The 20,286-nt window shown below is 39.7% G+C and overlaps 1 protein-coding gene across 3 annotated transcripts in view; it reads right to left on the reverse strand.

Moving 5' to 3' along the window:
• tsc22d2 (TSC22 domain family 2) overlaps positions 1-20,286 on the reverse strand; it is a 36,402-nt gene that overhangs the window by 8,833 nt on the left and 7,283 nt on the right. For 2 of the 3 annotated variants that reach the window (XM_034881373.1, XM_034881374.1), the window contains one exon: positions 8,094-8,165. The exons of the other annotated variant lie outside the window; for it this stretch is intronic. In XM_034881373.1, the coding sequence (XP_034737264.1) occupies positions 8,094-8,165 (72 nt within the window). The remainder of the gene's footprint in view (positions 1-8,093; positions 8,166-20,286) is intronic. 3 annotated transcript variants of the gene reach the window in all.

The raw sequence follows: 20,286 nt of genomic DNA on the forward strand, positions 1-20,286 counted from the left end.
GGTTCGACTATCGGCCGAACCCTCCTTTCCAGCACCTTGGAGTAGACTTTACCAGGGAGGCTGAGAAGTGTGATACCTGTGATGGTAAGTCATAGAATAATGAAAATGGGAAAAGGTCACACACTGCCTGACTTCTTTATTAAAACAACAACTGTTTGTTTTGCTACCCCCAGTATTCTCAGATGTGTAGTATTAAACTACATCCGTAACAACCAGTTCTAAGTAAAATTGTAATTTGCATTGCAAGATGTGTGAAAGTTCCTCGTTCTGCATCCTTGCGTGACATATTTGAAGTCCACTTTCCTGTCTTCCCTTAAGAGATGGACACCTCTAGCAGACCACTTAGTGGATGAACCGGACATTAGGGAGCATGAGAAGGAAACAAGGCCCTCAGGGGCTTAATTACATGAGACAAAATTTTTTTTAATTTAACTGGCTTACATGTTATTTTAGCCTTTCTCGAGGCTAAAATAACTGCAAGCACAGATGAATGGTAGATGGAAGATAATGGTTGCAGAGCCACCCTTACAGCTCCTGAATAAAAGGACAAAGAGAGAGTTTCATGTGGCCATCAAACTACATATGCAAACACAGTGGGGGATGCAGGACAGGGGTCCCCAAGCCTTAAGTAATCAGTGCCTTAAACAAGTTCTTCAGCATACACCATGTGCCTCCATATCACATTTCACTACTTTTTTTCCTTTGCCTCCCAGAGTGATTTAGGCCTGTGGCACTCGTTTGGCTCCGTGTGGATTAAGACCCACTGAAATGTGTTAAAAGTAATACCGTTGCTTCTGAGGCTTTAATGGGAAAATCCTGGCACCTCACCGTTAATGAGCCGCCTCTGTATTCAGCAGAGCATTTATCACTGGATCAAGGCCTTACCCTCATTTGGGCTTCCCTTATGAAGTGCAGGGTTTAGGTCTGACTAATGTCTTTTGACAGTATGCTGCAAAAACACTGGGCCTGATGCTTGTCTCAGTTGTTGTCTTTCACTTGGGCTTCTTCCTGGCCTTTGCAAAACTTGAGCTACAATCATGACCTTATATCACACAGCAGAGATACTGCTTAAAAGTTCTTAGATCTCAAAGATTAGAAATGGGGTTTGGAGGGTCAACTGTTTGAAATTGTAATTGAGATAGAGGTGAAATGAAACTTGCACCCCTTCGTCATCTATTCAGGTGCCTATTTGTGCAGCGTCTGACCATGTGCTAGTCCAGAAGGGATATCAAATGGTGAACGATAGACGCCTACGGTTATATTATAGACTGTATTTTGATGGAAAGCGCATGTGTGACATCACCCGATGGTTTGTGGAGAGCTGATATCCGTCGTTGGGTTTGCCGTTACAGGCGCAGCCATCCTGGTTACAAATGTGACAATTTTAGACAAGAGGGAGGACTGAGGGAGGAGCTGCTTACAGTTTACGTTACACACTTTCACTGGCAATCACATCATAGCCATGCCCTGAAAAAAAACTGCTTTATTGCCAATTTTAAAATCAACGAGCATCATTCAAAAAATGAACATCATTCTGTGTTGCAGAAGGCTTAAAACTAGCGACTGAGACCACAAACTCATTTTGAAAATGTTTACTGATGTTATAAATTAAGTGAGAAGTGGGTCACTTTCTCAGACTTCTACAGAAACTGACCTCCTTTTGTAACCGCAAGTGTCACCCTCTGCTGGAATTCAGATAGAATGCATCATATTAGGTATCTCCTAGGAGTGAATGATTTGAACTCAGTGTGGAGTCTGACGATGCTGAAAGAAGGGGCATGTGTGCTGAGTAAATAAAGGTTAAATGCCAGCAAAGTTTCCAAAGATAACGTTGACATGATGAAAATGTTGCCTTCATACAACGCCCTCTTTGAGACAGGAGGTTTCTTGCATAAGTGGTAAAAAAACGTTTGCCATCCAACAAATCCTCTATCTAAAAATAAGTTTGCTTAAAAGGCCCTGGACACCCACACAGGTGATTTCAGTTAACCTGGCAGATTAGGCCACTTCCCAGGACTGTGTGTGTGTGTGTGTGTGTGTGTGTGTGTGTGTGTGTGTGTGTGTGTGTGTGTGTGTGTGTGTGTGTGTGTGTGTGTGTGTGTGTGAGAGAGATTGTGTAGACTGATTGACTGACATCTTCCAGAGTAGCTTTGTTGCATCTGTTAGTGCAGGACAAACAACAGCTTTAACATTGTTGTTGGTAGAAAAGATGTGTGACCTAATAAATTCCCATCTAAGCTCCGGCCCACTTCAACCTGAGCAGAAGTCTAATCAGCCAAAATACCTGAAATCACCTGTATGGGTGTTCAGAAGCTTTAAGTGTTAGATGAGAGCTCTGCACAATGTCAAGTCACGTCATGTCCATCAAGGTTCTGCAGTTAAGTGATTTTGCTCGAGGGGGGAACATTCTGTACACCGGCTGAGTAATCCGTTCAGAATTATGTTCTTACTTTTTGTGCTTTTAAGAAAGACTGAAATTGAATTGGGCTAGATTCTCTGAGGATATTTTTCACGGCCAGTGAGTAATTACAGTGTTTCTGTGTGTTTTTAGTGGATTCTAATTGAATCCATGACAGGAAAAAATATCTATTTATTTTATTAACAGATGATGAATAAACCTGTGAGATACAGTACTCAACAAAAAAGTGTGAAATAACTGAAAACATGTCTTATAGTCGAGTTTCTTCGAAGTAGCCCCCCTTTGCTCTGATTACAGCTTTGCACACTCTTGGCAGTCTCTTGATGAGCTTCAAGAGGTAGTCACCTGAAATGGTTTCCCAACAGTCTTGAAGGACTTCCCAGAGATGCTTGGCACTTGTTGGCCCTTTTGCCTTCACTCTGCGGTCAAGCTTTCCCCAAACCATCTCGATTGGGTTCAGGTCCGGTGACTGTAAAGACGCAGCACTCCCTCACTCTCCTTCTTGGTCAAATAGCCCTTACACAGCCTGGAGGTGTGTTTGGGGTCATTGTACTGTTGAAAACTAAATGATGGTCCAACTAAACGCAAACCGGATGGGATGGCAGGCCGCGTCAGGATGCTGTGGTAGACATGCTGGTTCAGTATGCCTTCAATTTGGAATAAATCCCTAACAGTGTCACCAGCAAAGCACCCCCACACCATCACACCTCCTCCTCCATGCTTCACGATGGGAACCAGGCATGTAGAATCCATCCGGCCACCTTTTCTGCTTTGCAAAAAGACACGGCGGTTGGAACCAAAGATCTCAAATTTGGACTCATCAGACCGAAGCACAGATTTCCACTGGTCTAATGTCCCTTCCTTGTGTTTCTTGGCCCAAACAAATCTCTTCTGCTTGTTGCCTCTCCTTAGCAGTGGTTTCCTAGCTGCTATTGGACCATGACGGCCTGATTCGTGCAGTCTCCTCTTAACAGTTGTTCTAGAGATGTGTCTGCTGCTAGAACTCTGTGTGGTATTCATCTGGTCTCTAATCTGAGCTGCTGTTAACTTGCAATTTCTGAGGCTGGGGACTCAGATAAACTTTTCCTCAGCAGCAGAGGTGACTCTTGGTCTTCCTTTCCTGGGGCGGTCCACATGTGAGCCAGTTTTGTTGTAGTGCTTGATGGTTTGTGACTGCACTTGGGAACACATTCAAAGTTTTTTGCAATTTTCCGGACTGACGGACCGTCATTTCTTAAAGTAATGATGGCCACTCATTTCTTTTCTCATTTCTTAGCTGATTGGTTCTTGCCATAATATGAATTCTAACAGTTGTCCAATAGGGCTGTCGGCTGTGTATCACACTGACTTTTGCACAACCCAACTGATGGTCCCAACTCCATTAATAAGGCAAGAAATTCCACTAATTAACCCTGACAAGGCACACCTGTGAAGTGAAAACTATTTCAGGTGACTACCTCATGAAGCTCATTGAGAGAACACCAATGGTTTGCAGCACTATCAAAAAAGCAAAGGGTGGCTACTTTGAAGAAACATTTTTTCAGTTATTTCACACTTTTTTGTTTTTATAAGTCCACGTGTTCAGTCACAGTTCTGATACCTTCAGTGATAATCTACAATGTAAATATTCATGAAAATAAAGAAAACGCATTGAATGACAAGGTGTGTCCAAACTTTCGGCCTATACTGTGTGTGTGTGTGTGTGTGTGTGTGTATATATATAAGCATCATTTTATTAAAGAATTTCACTGCTGTTTTCCCCCCCCCCAATCAGCAGATCATGAGTGCTGCTTTCCCACGTTCAACTTCCCTCCGCCTTGTTTCAATAATGCACTGTTTGTTTCTGTGTCATAAACAGCGGTCGCATACCTGGTCTGGATCAAATAACTCTCCGTGGCTGAGCATGGAGCCACTAATCAAGTTTGCTCAGTCGGAATATAAATCTGTCTTTTCTTTTTTGTCCTTAATCATAAAGTTGATCATTGTGGACTGAGGCCAATAAAAGGGCTGCTGGTGCTTTAGTTGGGACCAATCACAGCCTCACAATGATTCCATTCAGCAGACCAACAAATTGCTTTCCTGGAATGTTTACAAATTCAGTGTAACTTATAATTAAGTTTGGCTGATATAAATGAATATCTTGTTTGTCACGTTACTAACAAGAGGAGATTTGAGCAGAGCTGTTTGAGATGAAATAAAGGTCAATAAAAAAAAGTTAAAAGCATGATCAGCAATCATTAGCCTTTAAACCTGTAAAAAAGCACTACACTGGAAATGTAAGACTGGGAATGAATGGGTAGAACACATTTGTAGTTGTAGAAATATTTAGGAATGTTACAATACGATTGTGCAATCACAGTTTTTCTTGAAGCTCAAGATGACATCTGACCAACAGTCAGTTTATTTTTCTCTATAAATCTTTTTTACACAGAGAAAGTGTCCTGGCATTCATCTAACATGTGTCTGTGGCCTATTGTATTTGCATGTAGGGAAGACAAAAAAACAGTTTTTGGCGGATGCCCACTGGCATATGACACCGGTAGTCGGTAAATCAATGAGCCTTCTAGTTCTAGGAATGCGGCAACTCCCCACCACCATTGCATTACTGCGCATGTGTGGGGACACTTGTACAGAGATATCTCAATTTATAGACAGAAAAACAGGTGAGCATGGACAACAACATGGAAGAAACCTCCAAACAACAAGCGTATTGTGCAAAAACTATGTGATGCGAGAGCACGCTACACAGCTGAGGTTTTACCTTTTTCACAAAGCAATCATTTCCAGGAATCCTCCTTAATGCCCTTAAACTGTTTATGTGCAATTAACTTCTAACAAGACCAACCTTGCAGGAAGGCTAGCTTAGGACAAAGTGAGGTGGAATGGGGCAACTTTGTCAGGTGTTCCTGCGGTTAGTTAAGCAGTTTTGAATGAAGCTACACTCTCAGTCACAGAGCCCATAGGCAAACATGAGCTGGATGGGGAAATGCACACAATCATTTATGTAGCCGCAACGCCTCACACATGCTCAACTTCTATTGTTGTTTTACGTCAACATCCACATCTCATCTGGACTGTCTCACTTTGAAGAATATAGTTATATGGACGTTGGTACATCACATGCTCACTGCAGTGCATAACAAACACAGCTCTGAACTCATGACAGTAAGGTCTCTTCTTTTCCGCTTATCAACTTCATTTAGTTGCCAACAGCTGTAACAAATCATTTCATTCTTTAGCCTTTTATTATGCAGCAATCCATGTTAATTACATCAAATACTACATATGACAGATCTCTCTTTGATCTATATTGTTAATCAATTATTTCACAGTTTTGATCAGAGACCAGTTTGGTCCCAGGAACAACCATGGGCTGAAAAGGTTTTACATTTAGAAAATTTTAGCCGAGTGAATACTCTAGCTAAAACAACACATCCTACTGGCCAATTAATTAAAATTCCAAAACGAAAATGTCTCTAAAATTCCAGCATCCTCGAATCCAACAACATGTTGGCTTGGAGTTCTTTGATCATTATCATATAATTGTATGATTTGACAAGCCAACCACATGTTAGACATGAAAATGCTGCCACCTTAACTTTAAAGTTTGTTTGCTACTGTTTGTTGGTACGATTTAACTATCCATGGCAGGGAGTCAGGACCTCAAAACGGCCCTGATGAGACAGCACAAGGGAACAAAAGGCTGTTGTGACTAATACAAACCACTCATAAACCACAAACTTATTTATTACCAACTCAACACCAACTGGTATTCATTCCTATAGTACTGATGTGTCGACAGGTATGTGCATGTTTTAGAATAATTAACAATCCATTGATAATCTTAGTTAGCCTAAGTGCTCAATTCTGATTCATTCTAAACAATTTCTTTTTTTGTCTGGCTGTTCACATTATTTATTAAATATAACCCAATTCAGATGCCAGTGTGAACAGTTCATGGAGCTGAACTGACCCACGTGCGCAAAAGGACAATAACAAGGACGTCACATGCAGCTTTTATGGTTTCATTCATAGGTTGATGTGTAGTGGAAGCCTGCAAATTTGTGAGCCAATGATGTCGAGGACTAGGATGAGGAGAAAGAGAGACACATTTTCAAGATGGCTTTTTGTCGAGACAATGGTGGTTGCTTCTGTATGGAGGTAGTATAACTGCATAAAACATATTTCACAATGTCACTCCCTGTCTGGGTAACACATTTTAATTATTGAGGAATTTTGAGTCATATTCCCTCAGGCTGCAACTAACAATTTATTTTATTACTGATTCTCAGTTATTTGTTAAGTCTATAAAAACTGTGAAAATGCCCACCAAAAGAAAAAATAAGTAAATAATTAAAAGATTAAAGAAAGGCTTGCTAAGGCCATATGGTTAAATTTAAATGACATTTAAATTGTAATAACAACTTTTTTCACCAGTCACTTGCTGTTAAACGACAAAAAGAAGAAACACTAGATGGCTGAAAGAGTATTTTACAAAAAATTGAACGCAACACAAGCTTACCGAGCCAGACCCAAACACAACACAAGTCCAGTTACTGTTGTTTATCCACAGCGGCAGAATCCATACTCTCTGAAAGTGCAGCTACTCTCCTCTGTGTCTTTAGCTGCAGCCTTTAAGTTAGCTAGGGTAAGCTAACGTTACCTGCTGTGTGTTCACTAGTGTCACGCCCTAGGCTGTTTAAAAATTGCATCGATTAATTTTTTTCGTATCTCAACCGGTTGTAATCTTTACCCCTTTAAATCAATATTTACCCGACTCACTACGCACCATTACATCCTTAGCTAGTTGCAGTGCTGAAACCCCCTGGCACTGTGCCGAGCCCAGCGTACGGGCAAGAGAAACCTGAGCACCGGATCCTCTAACTAAAGTGTCAAAGAAAGTGTCACAAAGCCCAGGCGCTTCCTACAGTGGCATGCTTTTACCATGCATAACACACTCGGAGCTGCGCAAATGTCCAGCTTGACAAGTCATTTGATTCAGTAGCTGGTCTCAAAAGTAGAGACAACAATGCACTTGTTTTCGAATGCAAAAATGCTTTGCATCCACCTACAATCTTCATGTGATGATCCTTCAGTACCCTCAAGCCCTTTATACTGGTTGTTACAGCAGAAATGTGTATGACACAGGATTTGAAAAATAACGAGACACTCATTCTCTGTTTTGTCTCTCTGTTTGGTGTTTACTTGCTTGCTATTTCAATACAATTATTTCTACTTGTTTTTATTACCCAAGTCCCATCTACCAAAAGGGGGAAATCATCATCTTAAAAACTATAATTTTACTTTTTTTTTTTAAATTGGCTGTCATCAAATAAAACATACAAGTGAGTGTAAAAATGTATTGTGGGTCTAAAGACTTAATCAGGTGGGAACTACAATGACATCTGGCTTTAACTTGCAAACAGTGCAAGTCAAACTGAGAATGAAATGACATTGAAATTGCTGACAGTCTCACTTTGTTGAGAACAGTTATTGCCGTGTCTTCAGAAGAAGAAAAAAAAACACTCAAACAAGACTAAGACTCAAACAGCTAAACAATGAGTCAAAATGGACATTTTCTTACAAGGTGCGCAGGGTTGCAGGGTCTGGTTTAGTCAGCCAGTCCAGCCACCCACCCACAAACACACACACTTAGACACACCCAAGCTCATACCTATCGTTGACAGGCTTTGACCCTCGTGACCTGCTAGGTCGGAAAGCCTGGTAGAAAGCAGTGGATGGGTTCCTGCATTTAAATGGGGGAGGAAACAGAGACAAGAGAAACATGAGTAAAGGAAAGGAAACATGTATGCCGGGAGAGAGAGAGATGAGGGAAAGAGACTGTGCTCTGAGAGGGAAAGAGATTGTGAATGAGAATAGGGGAAGATCCTGGACCACACAGAGGTCAGAGGAAATGATGATACCTTCCAAATTGCCCAGCTCTTTTCAGGAATGACACAATCACCATGAAAAACAGGCGCATCATGGTCATATTGGCTTTTCAAGTCCTAAAACCTAATCGTCTAAAACCATTGCGTCTCTGACTAGATGCATTACAGCCAATCACCTTCCCGTCCATCCTGTATCTATTTCTTACCATTTAAAGCCCCTACCAACATCTGGTTTAATTAACAGATGCGCTCTAAGATGTGGCAATAACATCTGTACAACTCATCCATAGAGATTATTTCCAGTAGATTCTATTATAGACTTAAGTATATTAAAATAAAAATGTATTATTGTTGAAATAATGCAAAATATTTGTTGGGTACTATTAAAATCTGGGTGCATCTGTAAATCGCAAAAAAAGAATAATGGCAATCAGCCGGGTGTTTGCGGCAATTTATTCCCTAAACTAGAAACCAAAATGCAAAGAGACTTAAAATGGGACAAAGTTATTTTTACATACATTATCAGTTTCTATCACTTGTATCCTGCACGGATGATTTTTACTAGCGCACAACAGGCTGACGCTGCTGTTGGCACCAGACTGACAGCCGATTACAAACCAAAGAAGAAAGCGAAAATAACGAGGGGGCAAGAGAAGAGACAGACAGTCAGAAGACAGACAGAAGGTTTGGGATCATTTTAACCTGAAAAAAATAAATAAAAAAGGCTGTATAGTGCGTCTATTGTAAAAAGTAACATACCAAAATAGCTAGGGCGTCACTGCTGTATCATCTCTGTAGAAAACATCCAGTCTACTCATCCATTCAACGGAACAATCCCAACACAAGGTAACTTTATCGTCTGTTGCGCTCGTCCACCGGGCTGTTTTACACAACTGCAGCATGCTACTCTGCAAATAGTGATGTTTTACAAACAAGCTAAAAGGAAAGCGGTCAGTGTGTAGTGTAACTGTTGGAGCAGTCAATCCTCATAGCTAATTGATATGCACTTGAATGACGTCATTGGACCATGTCGGTGATGTCTGTTCTTTCTCCTCCCTCAGTTATTAGCCTTCTGAAAATGTGTTCCCCAGAACAGTAGCTACAGTTGAATAGCGCTACTGTAGTCAAATTTTCCTCGGCTTAGTGAACAGCTCTTTTGCATATCCAGTGTAATGAGCCAGAGGCAACAAATACTTGGCCAGACGGATTTGTAGAAGAGAAAGTGAACTCCAAACAGGGGGTGATACAATTACAAACCGCATTAAATATCAGCATTCAGGTAATTGCTTTTAGAGGATGTTAATGACATAACCTCCTATCAAATCTCAGTCTTGGATGTCCGAGTTTAAAAACATTCAAATAAGCGACAAAAATACATACAGACCAATTACTTTTAGGATGCAAATACTTCCAACTTCACTCAGAGGACAAGGAAATATTCTTCAGAAAATGAAGCCTTGTCTAGTTTGATTGTGTGGTTTTGCTCTCGATTGTATTTATTGGGCATGCACATGTCTGTGGTTTAAGCCTAGGTCTTGTGTCTGTAAATACACTTTAGTTACTTTGGTGAACTATTAGTCAAATGGCCTTCAACTACCATTACTGCATACATTATTAGCATGTGGGACATGTCCAAAAAATGGATTGCTCTACACTAATCTGCATTTAATGCTTTGATGGGCCAATTCAATTCAAAGGTGGTTATTAAACTGGGAAGGAGAGCATGCATTTACCAGAACAACTTTCTGGTAACACCACTGGCTACAAACAAAGATGGAAACAAGGTGAGGCTTCATGTAACTGCTCTCAAATCTGCCAAGCTGTGCTTAAGCTGGGTTACCCTTCTGTCTCCACCCTAAATGTAAAACTTTGTATGAAAGGCTTTGTCACACAATAAAAGCAGGGGTAGTCTAAAAAAGTGACAGTTTCACTATATATGAGAACCTTAAGGACTAAAAAAAAACAAAAGCAGGCGGGATAAAAGAATTTTCCAAAACGAGAAAAGCATGGTTAACCATCCACTACTGTATTGGTGATTGTCAACTATGATTTGCAGCCAAGTTTTTATATCTGAGCCCACGACAGATTTATCTGTGCCACACCCCACAAACAGAAGTTCAGGACCTTCGAGTTTCCTCATGAACTGGTGAGGTATTTAGACACTGCTGCAGATTAAATAGCTAACAAACAACATACATCAACATAGCAGCTCTGAGCTCTCTGGGCGAGCCAAAATACCTTGTTTTATTGGGACGGGGGAAGAAGTTCGTATGCATGACATGACCAGTTCATCACGCAGAGAGGAGCCAAGCAGAGATATCTTAAAAGAAGCTGAGAGAAAGGAAGCAAATCAAAATCATGAAAGTGGAGACAAGGAAAAGTTACGCGGGTCACCTCACCTGAACGCCCTTTAGCAACCTTCCTCACCCTCAAAAGCCGGGATTGTAGGATGTGCGTAAATGAAGTGCGTTTTTCAGTGCTTTATGTAGCGTGCAGTACACAGCCCTGTAAAGGCCACTTTACAAGGCCCACCAAACGTTTTTTGTCTCTTTATAATGTGTACTGTGCACAGACCAGAATAGAATGGATTACTAGGTATGATTTATGTTTTAGACCAGGTTTCAATACCATCTCATGAGTAGGCATTATGTTTTTTTAAGAGATAACAAGACAAACAAAATGTCTACACCAGCAACGCAGTTAAAGCAGCTGCAGTCCTTTGTTTAGTCACAATACCACTGTACATTAAGAATCATTTGACAGAACCTACACCTCAAACACACAATCATGTCGTTAAAATGCATACATTAAAAAAAGAAAGACGAAGTGATAACAGATGCTTTGGGTCATGTAGGTAAAGTATGAGTAAAGGAGAAGAAATGCAAATGTACCGGCACTGACTTAAATTAAAGTACATCAGTTCTGTCAGATGAACAACTGAAAAAAACTATTTAAATATGTCTGAGCTAGACGGAGTGAAAAAAATATAGTAAGGTTTAGGTTTGTCAACACAAATACGGATCCGACCCATTAAATCTATACGTTAATGAACTTCCATATTTCCTACAGCTTGTGACCAATGCAGTCATTCGATCTAATCAGATATGGAGCTGAAATAAGTGATTGATTAGTCAATCAACAGAAAACGTATATGCAACTATTTTCATTGTTGACTACGTTGTTGTTTTTTCTTCAAGCAAATATGCCAAACTGGTTTCAGCTTTAAATGTGAGGATTTGGTGCTTTACTTAGTTGTATATGAGAGTAAACTGAACATATATATGGTTAGACAAAACAAGATGTTTGTATAATAATAATAATAATAATAGCAGCCCTTACCATACATAATCAGATCCTTTATTATGATCATATTCAAATTGTCTTTACACAGCACAGCTCACCTTCTTTCACGCTGCGACCCTAACTCATTTAGCGTAGTTCTATCTTTATCAGAAATTCTATTGGTGCTGGAAGCAAATGTTACCAATATTAGCAAATAAGGGACTACAGTCAAATAAGATAAGTAGTGTGTTCAAAGTGAAAGGTAGAAGGCTTTTTGGTAGGTATGCAAAATAATAAAACATTCTTGATATCCTATAGTAAGCCAGAAAACTTAATGGGAACTTATGTGCACCCCCTCAGGCATTTTCTGTGCATCAGAATGTACTGGTTGTTCCTGCTGTTGAGAGAAGCCCAGCAGTTTCTCCAGCTCAGGCCACAGCTTGTCCACTATTTGCGTGACTACATCCAATTCCAAATCCCAATGATGTTAGGGAAGTGTGAGGTCATTTCTGATCCCACCCATCAAAGTAAAATAGGTTGCCTGAGTCTATTTAACCGGACTAGATGTGTTGTAAAAAATGTTTACTTTGAAAATCGCTTTAGAGCAAGTTTGCACAGGCCACAGTAACAATGCAGGATAATGAACATTATGATACTTTTCTCTACCTGCCTAACGGTATTAATCATTTTGAACAAACAAAAGCCAGTAAAATGTATGTCATAATTAAGCAGGGACGTGTGACCAAAGCAACTACTGTTTAATAATTAATAACATTTGAAATAACAATGTCAATATTTTGTTTTCGATAAGTCATAATATCTGCCAACTCAAAAATATGTATATTATTAATTGGCATAATTGACTGGAACATTTACAAGTTCTAACTATCATGCAATGACTGAGAATAATTTTAAGAATAATAAAATGTCATTGCAGGTGAAGCCATTTTGCACTCCTAGCAAAAGTGTGTGGCAAAGCTGTTCAGATCATAAATGTAGTCATTCTAAAGTGAGATAATTTGGATAAATGCACTATCAAACAATGGGCTAGAGTACCTTACATATTAAGCAACCACCCTTCAAAATAGTGGCAAAAATTGGGTCTCACATTGGGTGGGTTGCCTGAAGGGTTGTCACACTATACTGTCAGATCTGAAGCGCCGCTCCCTGATCTCATGATGTGTGCTTGACGTGAAGAGATTTAGCAACCAGAACATCTGTCAATAGAGAAGCTTTGTTTGTGTCATAACCTTTTATCACACATAAAGACCCAGGCTTATCAAACATGCAGAGCTATTTGGCAGTACCCAAAGTTTAGGATGTTACACAAGGGTTTCAGAATAGAGAGTGATCATTCAACAACTCCTCTGCTACAGGTCATATGACAACAATGACATAATGGTATGATGTTCAAAACTCCCTGCTGTGGAACAGGAAATTCTGAAAACAAGTATGTCGATACAAAACCCTGGGCTCTGACAGATTACCAATCATGGCACAACATGCACAAGATGAAGAATATAATCGCAAGAAGAATTTTGCCCTTAAACCCCATTCAGTCCTTAAGCTTAGACTTGAATGAACACATGTTCCCTTGAGTCACTTGAGTAAAGCTTCTGCCTTTAAACAAATGCACACAAATGACATTTTGTCCCTTCAAAATAACCTAAAAAACAAGTCCAAAGAGTTAAAAACAAGTCCGAAAAGTTAAAAACAAGGAAAGGCGACACAACAAAAAATATAAAAAATGTTGCAAACACTGGGTGTTGAACTGCGGGTTGTTTTTCTGAAGTTTTTTTTTTTTTTTCTATATGCAGTTGACTTTTTGATGTTGCTGAATGCACACGTGAAAATATATCTTTATCTTCATGACATGCATACACAACTCTCTCCTGTTCATTTCAAGTTAAATAATATCAAGGCTGAATAAACTGGGCAGAGGGATGAGATGTGACCCAGCAGTTTCAGTTCTTTTCATAACGTAGTGATTAGGAGGTGCCGTGGGAGAAAAAGAAGCTCAATGACAAACGGGGCCGTAACCCTGTGCGATACATGTGTGTAGGCTTAGATGTGAGTGTGTGTTAGATCTGAATCTGACCTGTCTTGACAGCGTCTACACTGCTAAAATCCAAAATAAGAAGAAGAAAATGTAATTGGGGGACCGGGATGTTTGTATTTGCACGAGCGCATAAACACAAGATGAAGATAACTGTGTTACATGCCCAAGAATTCCCCTGCTCTCACACAGGTGGGCCTGGCTATTTTTTCGGACCTAATGCAAATTAAAACAAACTGGCCAATTTTTCCGGCAATCACGATAAGGTGCTAGCAAAATGGAGCTACTGCAGCTAATGCCCATAGCTCCTGGTTAGCTAAAATGGCAATTATGGTGGCAAAATCTAAAGAGTGCATGTGTACCTCTTAATAGACATAAAATGTCTGTGCAACATGAACATGGAAATTACATGACAACAACATGCGTTTTCAACTCAGACATTGTTTAAATTCACCAACCCAGTGAGCTGCTAGCTAGCTGCCGTCTGGGATGAGTGAGTGTGTAAAGCCGGGCTACGGTAATAATCACAAAGCAGTATCTTGAGTTTATTTTTAGCATATTTATCCATTTTGTGTGGGATCTATCTGGCGTTGGTGAGTAGGAGTCTTTGTAGTTACAATGAGTGTGGTACTTTCATAAGCCAGGCTGGCGGCTCTTCTTCTGCTTCCTCCCCAACCTTCTCGCTTGCCGCAGCCAACAACAATACAGCGAACGCCCGCTCATCTGGTGGATGTTCCCAGAGAGCCGTTCATGCCTTTGCGTCAAAAATTGTGGTTCATTTCCCTCTCAAAATCGGTAGTTGAGCACTGTAGTGTTTTTGACCATATTAGTGACGATGTAACTACATTGGAAACGGACCTAATTATGTACGTGCCTTTTACAGTAAAATAGTGTTACACACGGCTAGCTGTAGTCTCGTGCTGCAGTAGCTCCATATTGAGATCACCGATTCGGCTCGTTTGTTTGCTGTCAGCTGCATGTACAAGCGTGGATAGTGATAGACTCTTCTCTGTCGCTTCAAATGTCAGTGAAAAGAGGAATAGGATTGGTACAGAGAGAGCAGAAATGCTCCTGTTTGTTAAGCAAACATTCGTCTGCTTCCAAAAGGCAAGGGTTAAAACTAACCGTAAAAGGCATTTGGCAGTTTCAGTACTTAGTTACTGTACTTACAGTTCAGAAGACTGCAAAAGCCAGTGTCTGTTTAGTCCAGTTCGTTCTGGCTCCATTTTCACATTTTACCTTTTTTAATATTTTTGGCTATTTTAATTTAAGGCCCTCTTCTGTACTTTAAAGTTTTAAACTGTTGTACAATGTTCACAGAATACAGTGACTTGGTCTCAAGTGAGTTACTTAAATGTTTATTGCGAATACTCAGGGTTGGCATAGTCATAGTGTGAATTCAATTTTTCTTTTTATAAATGTTTATATTTTTCCTTGCACACAGGTAAAGGTGCCCAATATCAGTCATTTCTGAAAATAAATCATAAAGGTAAAAGTGTTTTTTCTATACAGAGATATAGACATTGGTAGATATCGGTATCTGCCATTATTGCATAACTAACTGACTGTCAAACTGGATAAAAAAGAAAGTTCTGTGTCAACCATTGTTTGTTGAAGTTCATGTTTTACAAAGAGTTTAAGCTGAGCCAGACCGAAAACAGAGATGGAAATCATATCACAACCATAGCTGTGTACAGTTGTAAAAACATAATGAAATATATGACACACTGATATCGGTTCAGTACTCAGGTACCGTGAATCAAAAAATGGTATCGGATCATCTCTAGTATTTATGACCAACTCAACTTAAAAAAAACTCAAAAAAGTAAATATGATCACAGCTCGAGCTGTAGCAATGTTAAAGGCAGGCTCGAACACATCAGCAAACACTAGCAGGTAAAGGCAGTGACAGATGAGAAAAATATGTCACACTGATATAAGCATTCTTGTAAACAGAGGGTGTTAATTTCTGCTCGGGTTACACATAATTGTTACAATGAGTACCGATGAGTCAGACTAATTCAGGACCTGGGGTGGCTCACACAGCTGGGTGGCAACTGATAGCATCACCCTGGAGCTTCAAAGCAACCCTATCTGCTCAATTTCACCCAGCAAGGCTCAAGTTCATTGACTCTGCCGGTTAAATAAAGTGTAGAATTGGTTCCTGGAGCGTGACGCCGGCCAAGTGAACTTTGCCACACTGGCCCTCAGGTCTGTTTCTGTCTCGGATTGTCAGCTGCTGTGTAATAACACTGGCCGCTCTCCGGTGACTTTTTTCTGGCTGTGAACAATGAGCCTTGCGACTGATTCGTCACTCTTAATTTACAGTTTTGCCTATTAACAATAATGTTTCAGTCTAAATAGAAAGAGCAGGTTTTATTTTTTACTATTTTAAAACAAGGCATCCAATGAAATGTTTATTGTATGTGTTTAAGTTGGAAGATACATTACCCGTTTTCACTATAAAGACTAGACTACTGGAAATACAGAATTAGTATGCCATTTAGTAAACACTCTCACTCTGGCCTAAGTGGGAGAATGAGCCGGTTTCTTAGCAGCTTTGAGCAGGGCAGTTTGTCTCCTTAAATCATTTTCTATCCAAAAAACATTACAACGTTACCATACACGCCTTCACTTTATCAAACATGGTATCAGAAGGAGCCATACTTTTAACCATGGAAGTGTTAATGCAACTGTTATACCATACTCTGGCCATGATCCAAGGTCTTCCCAGCTGTTGTATTGCTGGTTTCTTAGGCATTTAGCTCTGTGCTGATAAAGCAAAACAGATTCCTGTGACAAATGACATGCAACTACTTTTACATTCAGTACAATGGGCGTGTCTTGAAAGCTTTACTTCAACTGCCCTTTTGTAAACTTATCTAGATCTAATTCTTGCTCTAGTACAGGAAGAGTACAGTGCCACGGTTCCCTTTACAGATCTTTGTATGTGAGAAAAGAATAGCAGAGTGAGGGCTTAGATGCGAAACTACAACATTATCATGTGTATCACTGTTAAGGTGATACTCCTTTTAGATTTCATCCTTAACAATGACTAGAAACGTATTTTACTGTGCACATTATGCTCATGGGAATGATTAGGGTTGGGTACCCAACTCTGTACTTTTTAGTACAGGGGTGGAAAATAATCGATTCTTAGATATATATTTAAAAAAATGTTTTTAATCTTTTGTTAATTTATTTTTTAAACGTTTAAGGCATAAGCATGGAATGAGTACAAAATAAAAAAAAAGTAGACAAGACATTTCATTAAAACGTATATGAGACAAATACTGTATGTGTCAAAATAAACTCAGATTTATGTGAATACTTTTTTAATCAAGCATGGAAATGTACAGAAAAGAATTGTTGCATCAATAAATCGGTTAAGAATCGAATCGTTGGCCTCTGAACTGAATCGTGAGGGCCCCAGAGATCCCCCCCCCCCCCTCACCTCTAAGGGTACAAACCAATTTACGTCAGATTACCAAGTACTGATTCACGTTAAATCAATCAGAGCCAAATTTTGGCAGAGAGAGGGGCGCAGTTATCCATGGCGCAGAGCACCAAACATCTTTGACAGGTTGGACGTAAAAAAGAAGTTCTGCTTAGCTTTGTCGGGCTTTCTTTGAGCCAAACATATCATCTTATTCATTTATCGCACTTTATCTGTACTGTGTTACTTCCATTTTTCTCTAGTCTCTTTAGTTTATTTTCCAAAACACATTTCATTTCTCTGCATTTATCGGTATAAAAACCAAGTAACCGACGTACTGAACAGTACAAAATTGAATGTTGTAAAAATACCAAAATTGGGAATGCCACTTTTTACCCTTACACTTATTTGTGTTTCTCAGAATACGCACAGATAGCAGCGCACAGAGGCGCCAGATGTAGAAATCTAAAATATGATTTACAGATTAGATAAAAAATAAATATAAAACTAGAAAGTGTTACAAAGTTACTTTGGTTCACTGTTGTCGTAAGCTAGAAAAGAATATGGGTGAAATGTTCAAACATGTTAAACTTAGAAGCTGACTCAGATGAGACAGAGGCATGTTAGTGTGAAAGTTCAAAATGAACCAGCCATCACACCTCACCATAGTGTTAACCAAGAGGTCAACATGCCTGATGATGGTTCTTCTAAGATAAAAATAAAAAGGACTGACACTGTTTAAATAGCCAAGCTTCAAAAAGGGTGAAAGGCTTCTGATTATCACAATGCAAACTTGAGTTTTTAAAGATTTCAGCATGTCTGCTGAAGAAATCAAGTAAGTAGAGTCTGATTTACAACAGTATGAAGGTCAACAAAGAGTTTTGAAAAGCGGTAGTAGTTCCACAAACACTAGGACATGGTCAAACAATTACAGGAAGTTATTTTTTGGAAGCTAGAAAATAAATTATACAATGGCCTCTCTGGGTTAAAAAGAGGATGAGTTTAGTCACTTATGACAACAAAACCTGATTGAGTGATAAGCTGAGATACCATCTGTTTGGTACAGCCGTTTCAAATGAGCGAATAAACCATTATCAGTCTACACAGCCACAATGACTCACGTCCGTTTCCTTGCAAAGACCTGCTTGTAAGACACTTGAGGAGATGTGTGGGGCAAAGCGGGCATCAAAGCAAAGCAGGAAGTGTAGGTTCTAGCAAAACCTGCACCTTTCTCAGCTGAAGACAGGAAAATAGCACCCAGAAGAACTTGCATTGCCTGCCTCAATGTTAGATCCATAACCTTAGTTGGCCTCCAGAGCAGGTTGTGCTCATGTTTACTTACTTGATTAGGACTTGCGGAAGAAAATGAAAAAAAACAAAAAACACTGCTGTGCTAAATATTCACAACCTGACATGATAGATTTTCTATAAAAGATATACCAAATTTGCCATCAATTCATTGTTTAGGTCATTTTTCAAGCAGAAATCCCAAACAATCCCTAGTTCTAGCTTCTCAATTGTGAGGATTTTCTGCATTTCTTTGTCCTACGATTCTCAAGATAAAGAAATGAGTAGTTGACTTAACTCTGAAGACTTCACCTTGGGCTTCAGGAAGACGTGATGGAAATCTATCACAACTTTATAACCATACAAATAAATCGATGAATACGATCCGTCACTAATCAAAATTACCGTTCATTGCAGCCCTTTCTGCCCATTTCAAAGCTTTTTTTCATCTTGGTCCTAATTGTTATTAAAAATCTAATTCAAGAGATCCCTCAAAAAATATACATATGATATACAGTATAATGATACATGCCTGAACATAAAACGTAGTACCATTCTGGCTTTAGTATTACAACCTTTTAGCCTACACTTCTCAGTTAAGAGAGATACGTTCATTGGGGAAATGTGGCCTCTAACTGAGTGTGGACTTAAGTACCAACAGATAACCCATTAGAAAGAAGTTTGGGACGGACTTGGAAAAACAACTAGGCAGGCAGTGATTGGCAATTGAAAAAGAAACTGAAGAAAACAAAAAAACTCCAAGACCCTGGAGACGCCAAGAATAAGCCAAACATGAGCACCCCCTAAAAGCTCTTATTCACGTTTTCTTCAAACTTGGAGCCTCTGTTCCACTCACTGAGCCAATCCCCCACCGTCACTCTCCCACACGCACAGAACAGATGAACAGTCACAGGCACCAGTGAGCCAGATCAGTAGACAACACCCATTGAAAGCAAGCAAGAGCAGAGAAGAGGATGGATGACTCAAATGCATCTGCCTGCCATGCTTTCCACACATCCTCATTACTCACTATTCAGTCAACTCGGTCTCCAGGGGGCCCCAGGCACTGAAAACCTGTTGTTCAACCCCTGCTTCACACTCTGGGGGACTGAACGGCTGAGACACGCGGCTCAACATTTTCTCCAGCAACTGGTTAGCTTATTTAGAGCTCAATACATTTATAAACCACAGACCTTTAGTCAAATACTGTCCTCAATGCCTGAAGACTAAGCTCTGATCTGCAGTCAGCTTTAAAAGCCTCCACAAAAAAGCATTGTCGTAGAACTGCTGAATCACCTACTTCATTAACCCCTTCCCTATTGTGTTTTTGCTTGCTCTGAAATATATTTTTCACCACTGCACTTTGAGATTTATTATTGCTCATCATTAGCATAAGACATACTCCGAGAAGAGGAAAGTTCGGCCCAGTGCTTGTTTTCTCTCTTTCACTTCCTTTTTTGTGTCAGAATATCTGACTTTACTGTAAACCCCCCCCCCCCCCCCAAAAAAAACTTTTGAGGAAACTCTGAAGCAGAACAGATGTCAAAGAGGGTGTTGTTTTAGACACACTTAAATATCTTATGTCAAGCTGATTAACATATCACCTTTTTTATGTGCTCCATGCTGCAGTTTTAGGTCAGAAGCAACAGCAGCCCCCATATGTCAATGTCACAATGTCATCGTGATTATATGACCTCTTTGTAATGCCAACTCTGTAATACAGTGGGAAATAAAGCACTGTAAAAAAAATTACACTACATATAGCCACTTTAAATAAGACTAATTTGCCATTAAGTCAGGGAAAATGAAGACTTTTTTTTTTAATTAGTCAGTTCTCCTTACTGTATTACCTTTCTGCATCCAGCTTCTGAATAAAACTGGTTCCGTCAGATTGAACCAATGTTTAAAATTTCAA

The sequence above is a fragment of the Etheostoma cragini genome, chromosome 9 (assembly GCF_013103735.1).
Source record: "Etheostoma cragini isolate CJK2018 chromosome 9, CSU_Ecrag_1.0, whole genome shotgun sequence".
Lineage (NCBI taxonomy): Eukaryota > Metazoa > Chordata > Actinopteri > Perciformes > Percidae > Etheostoma > Etheostoma cragini.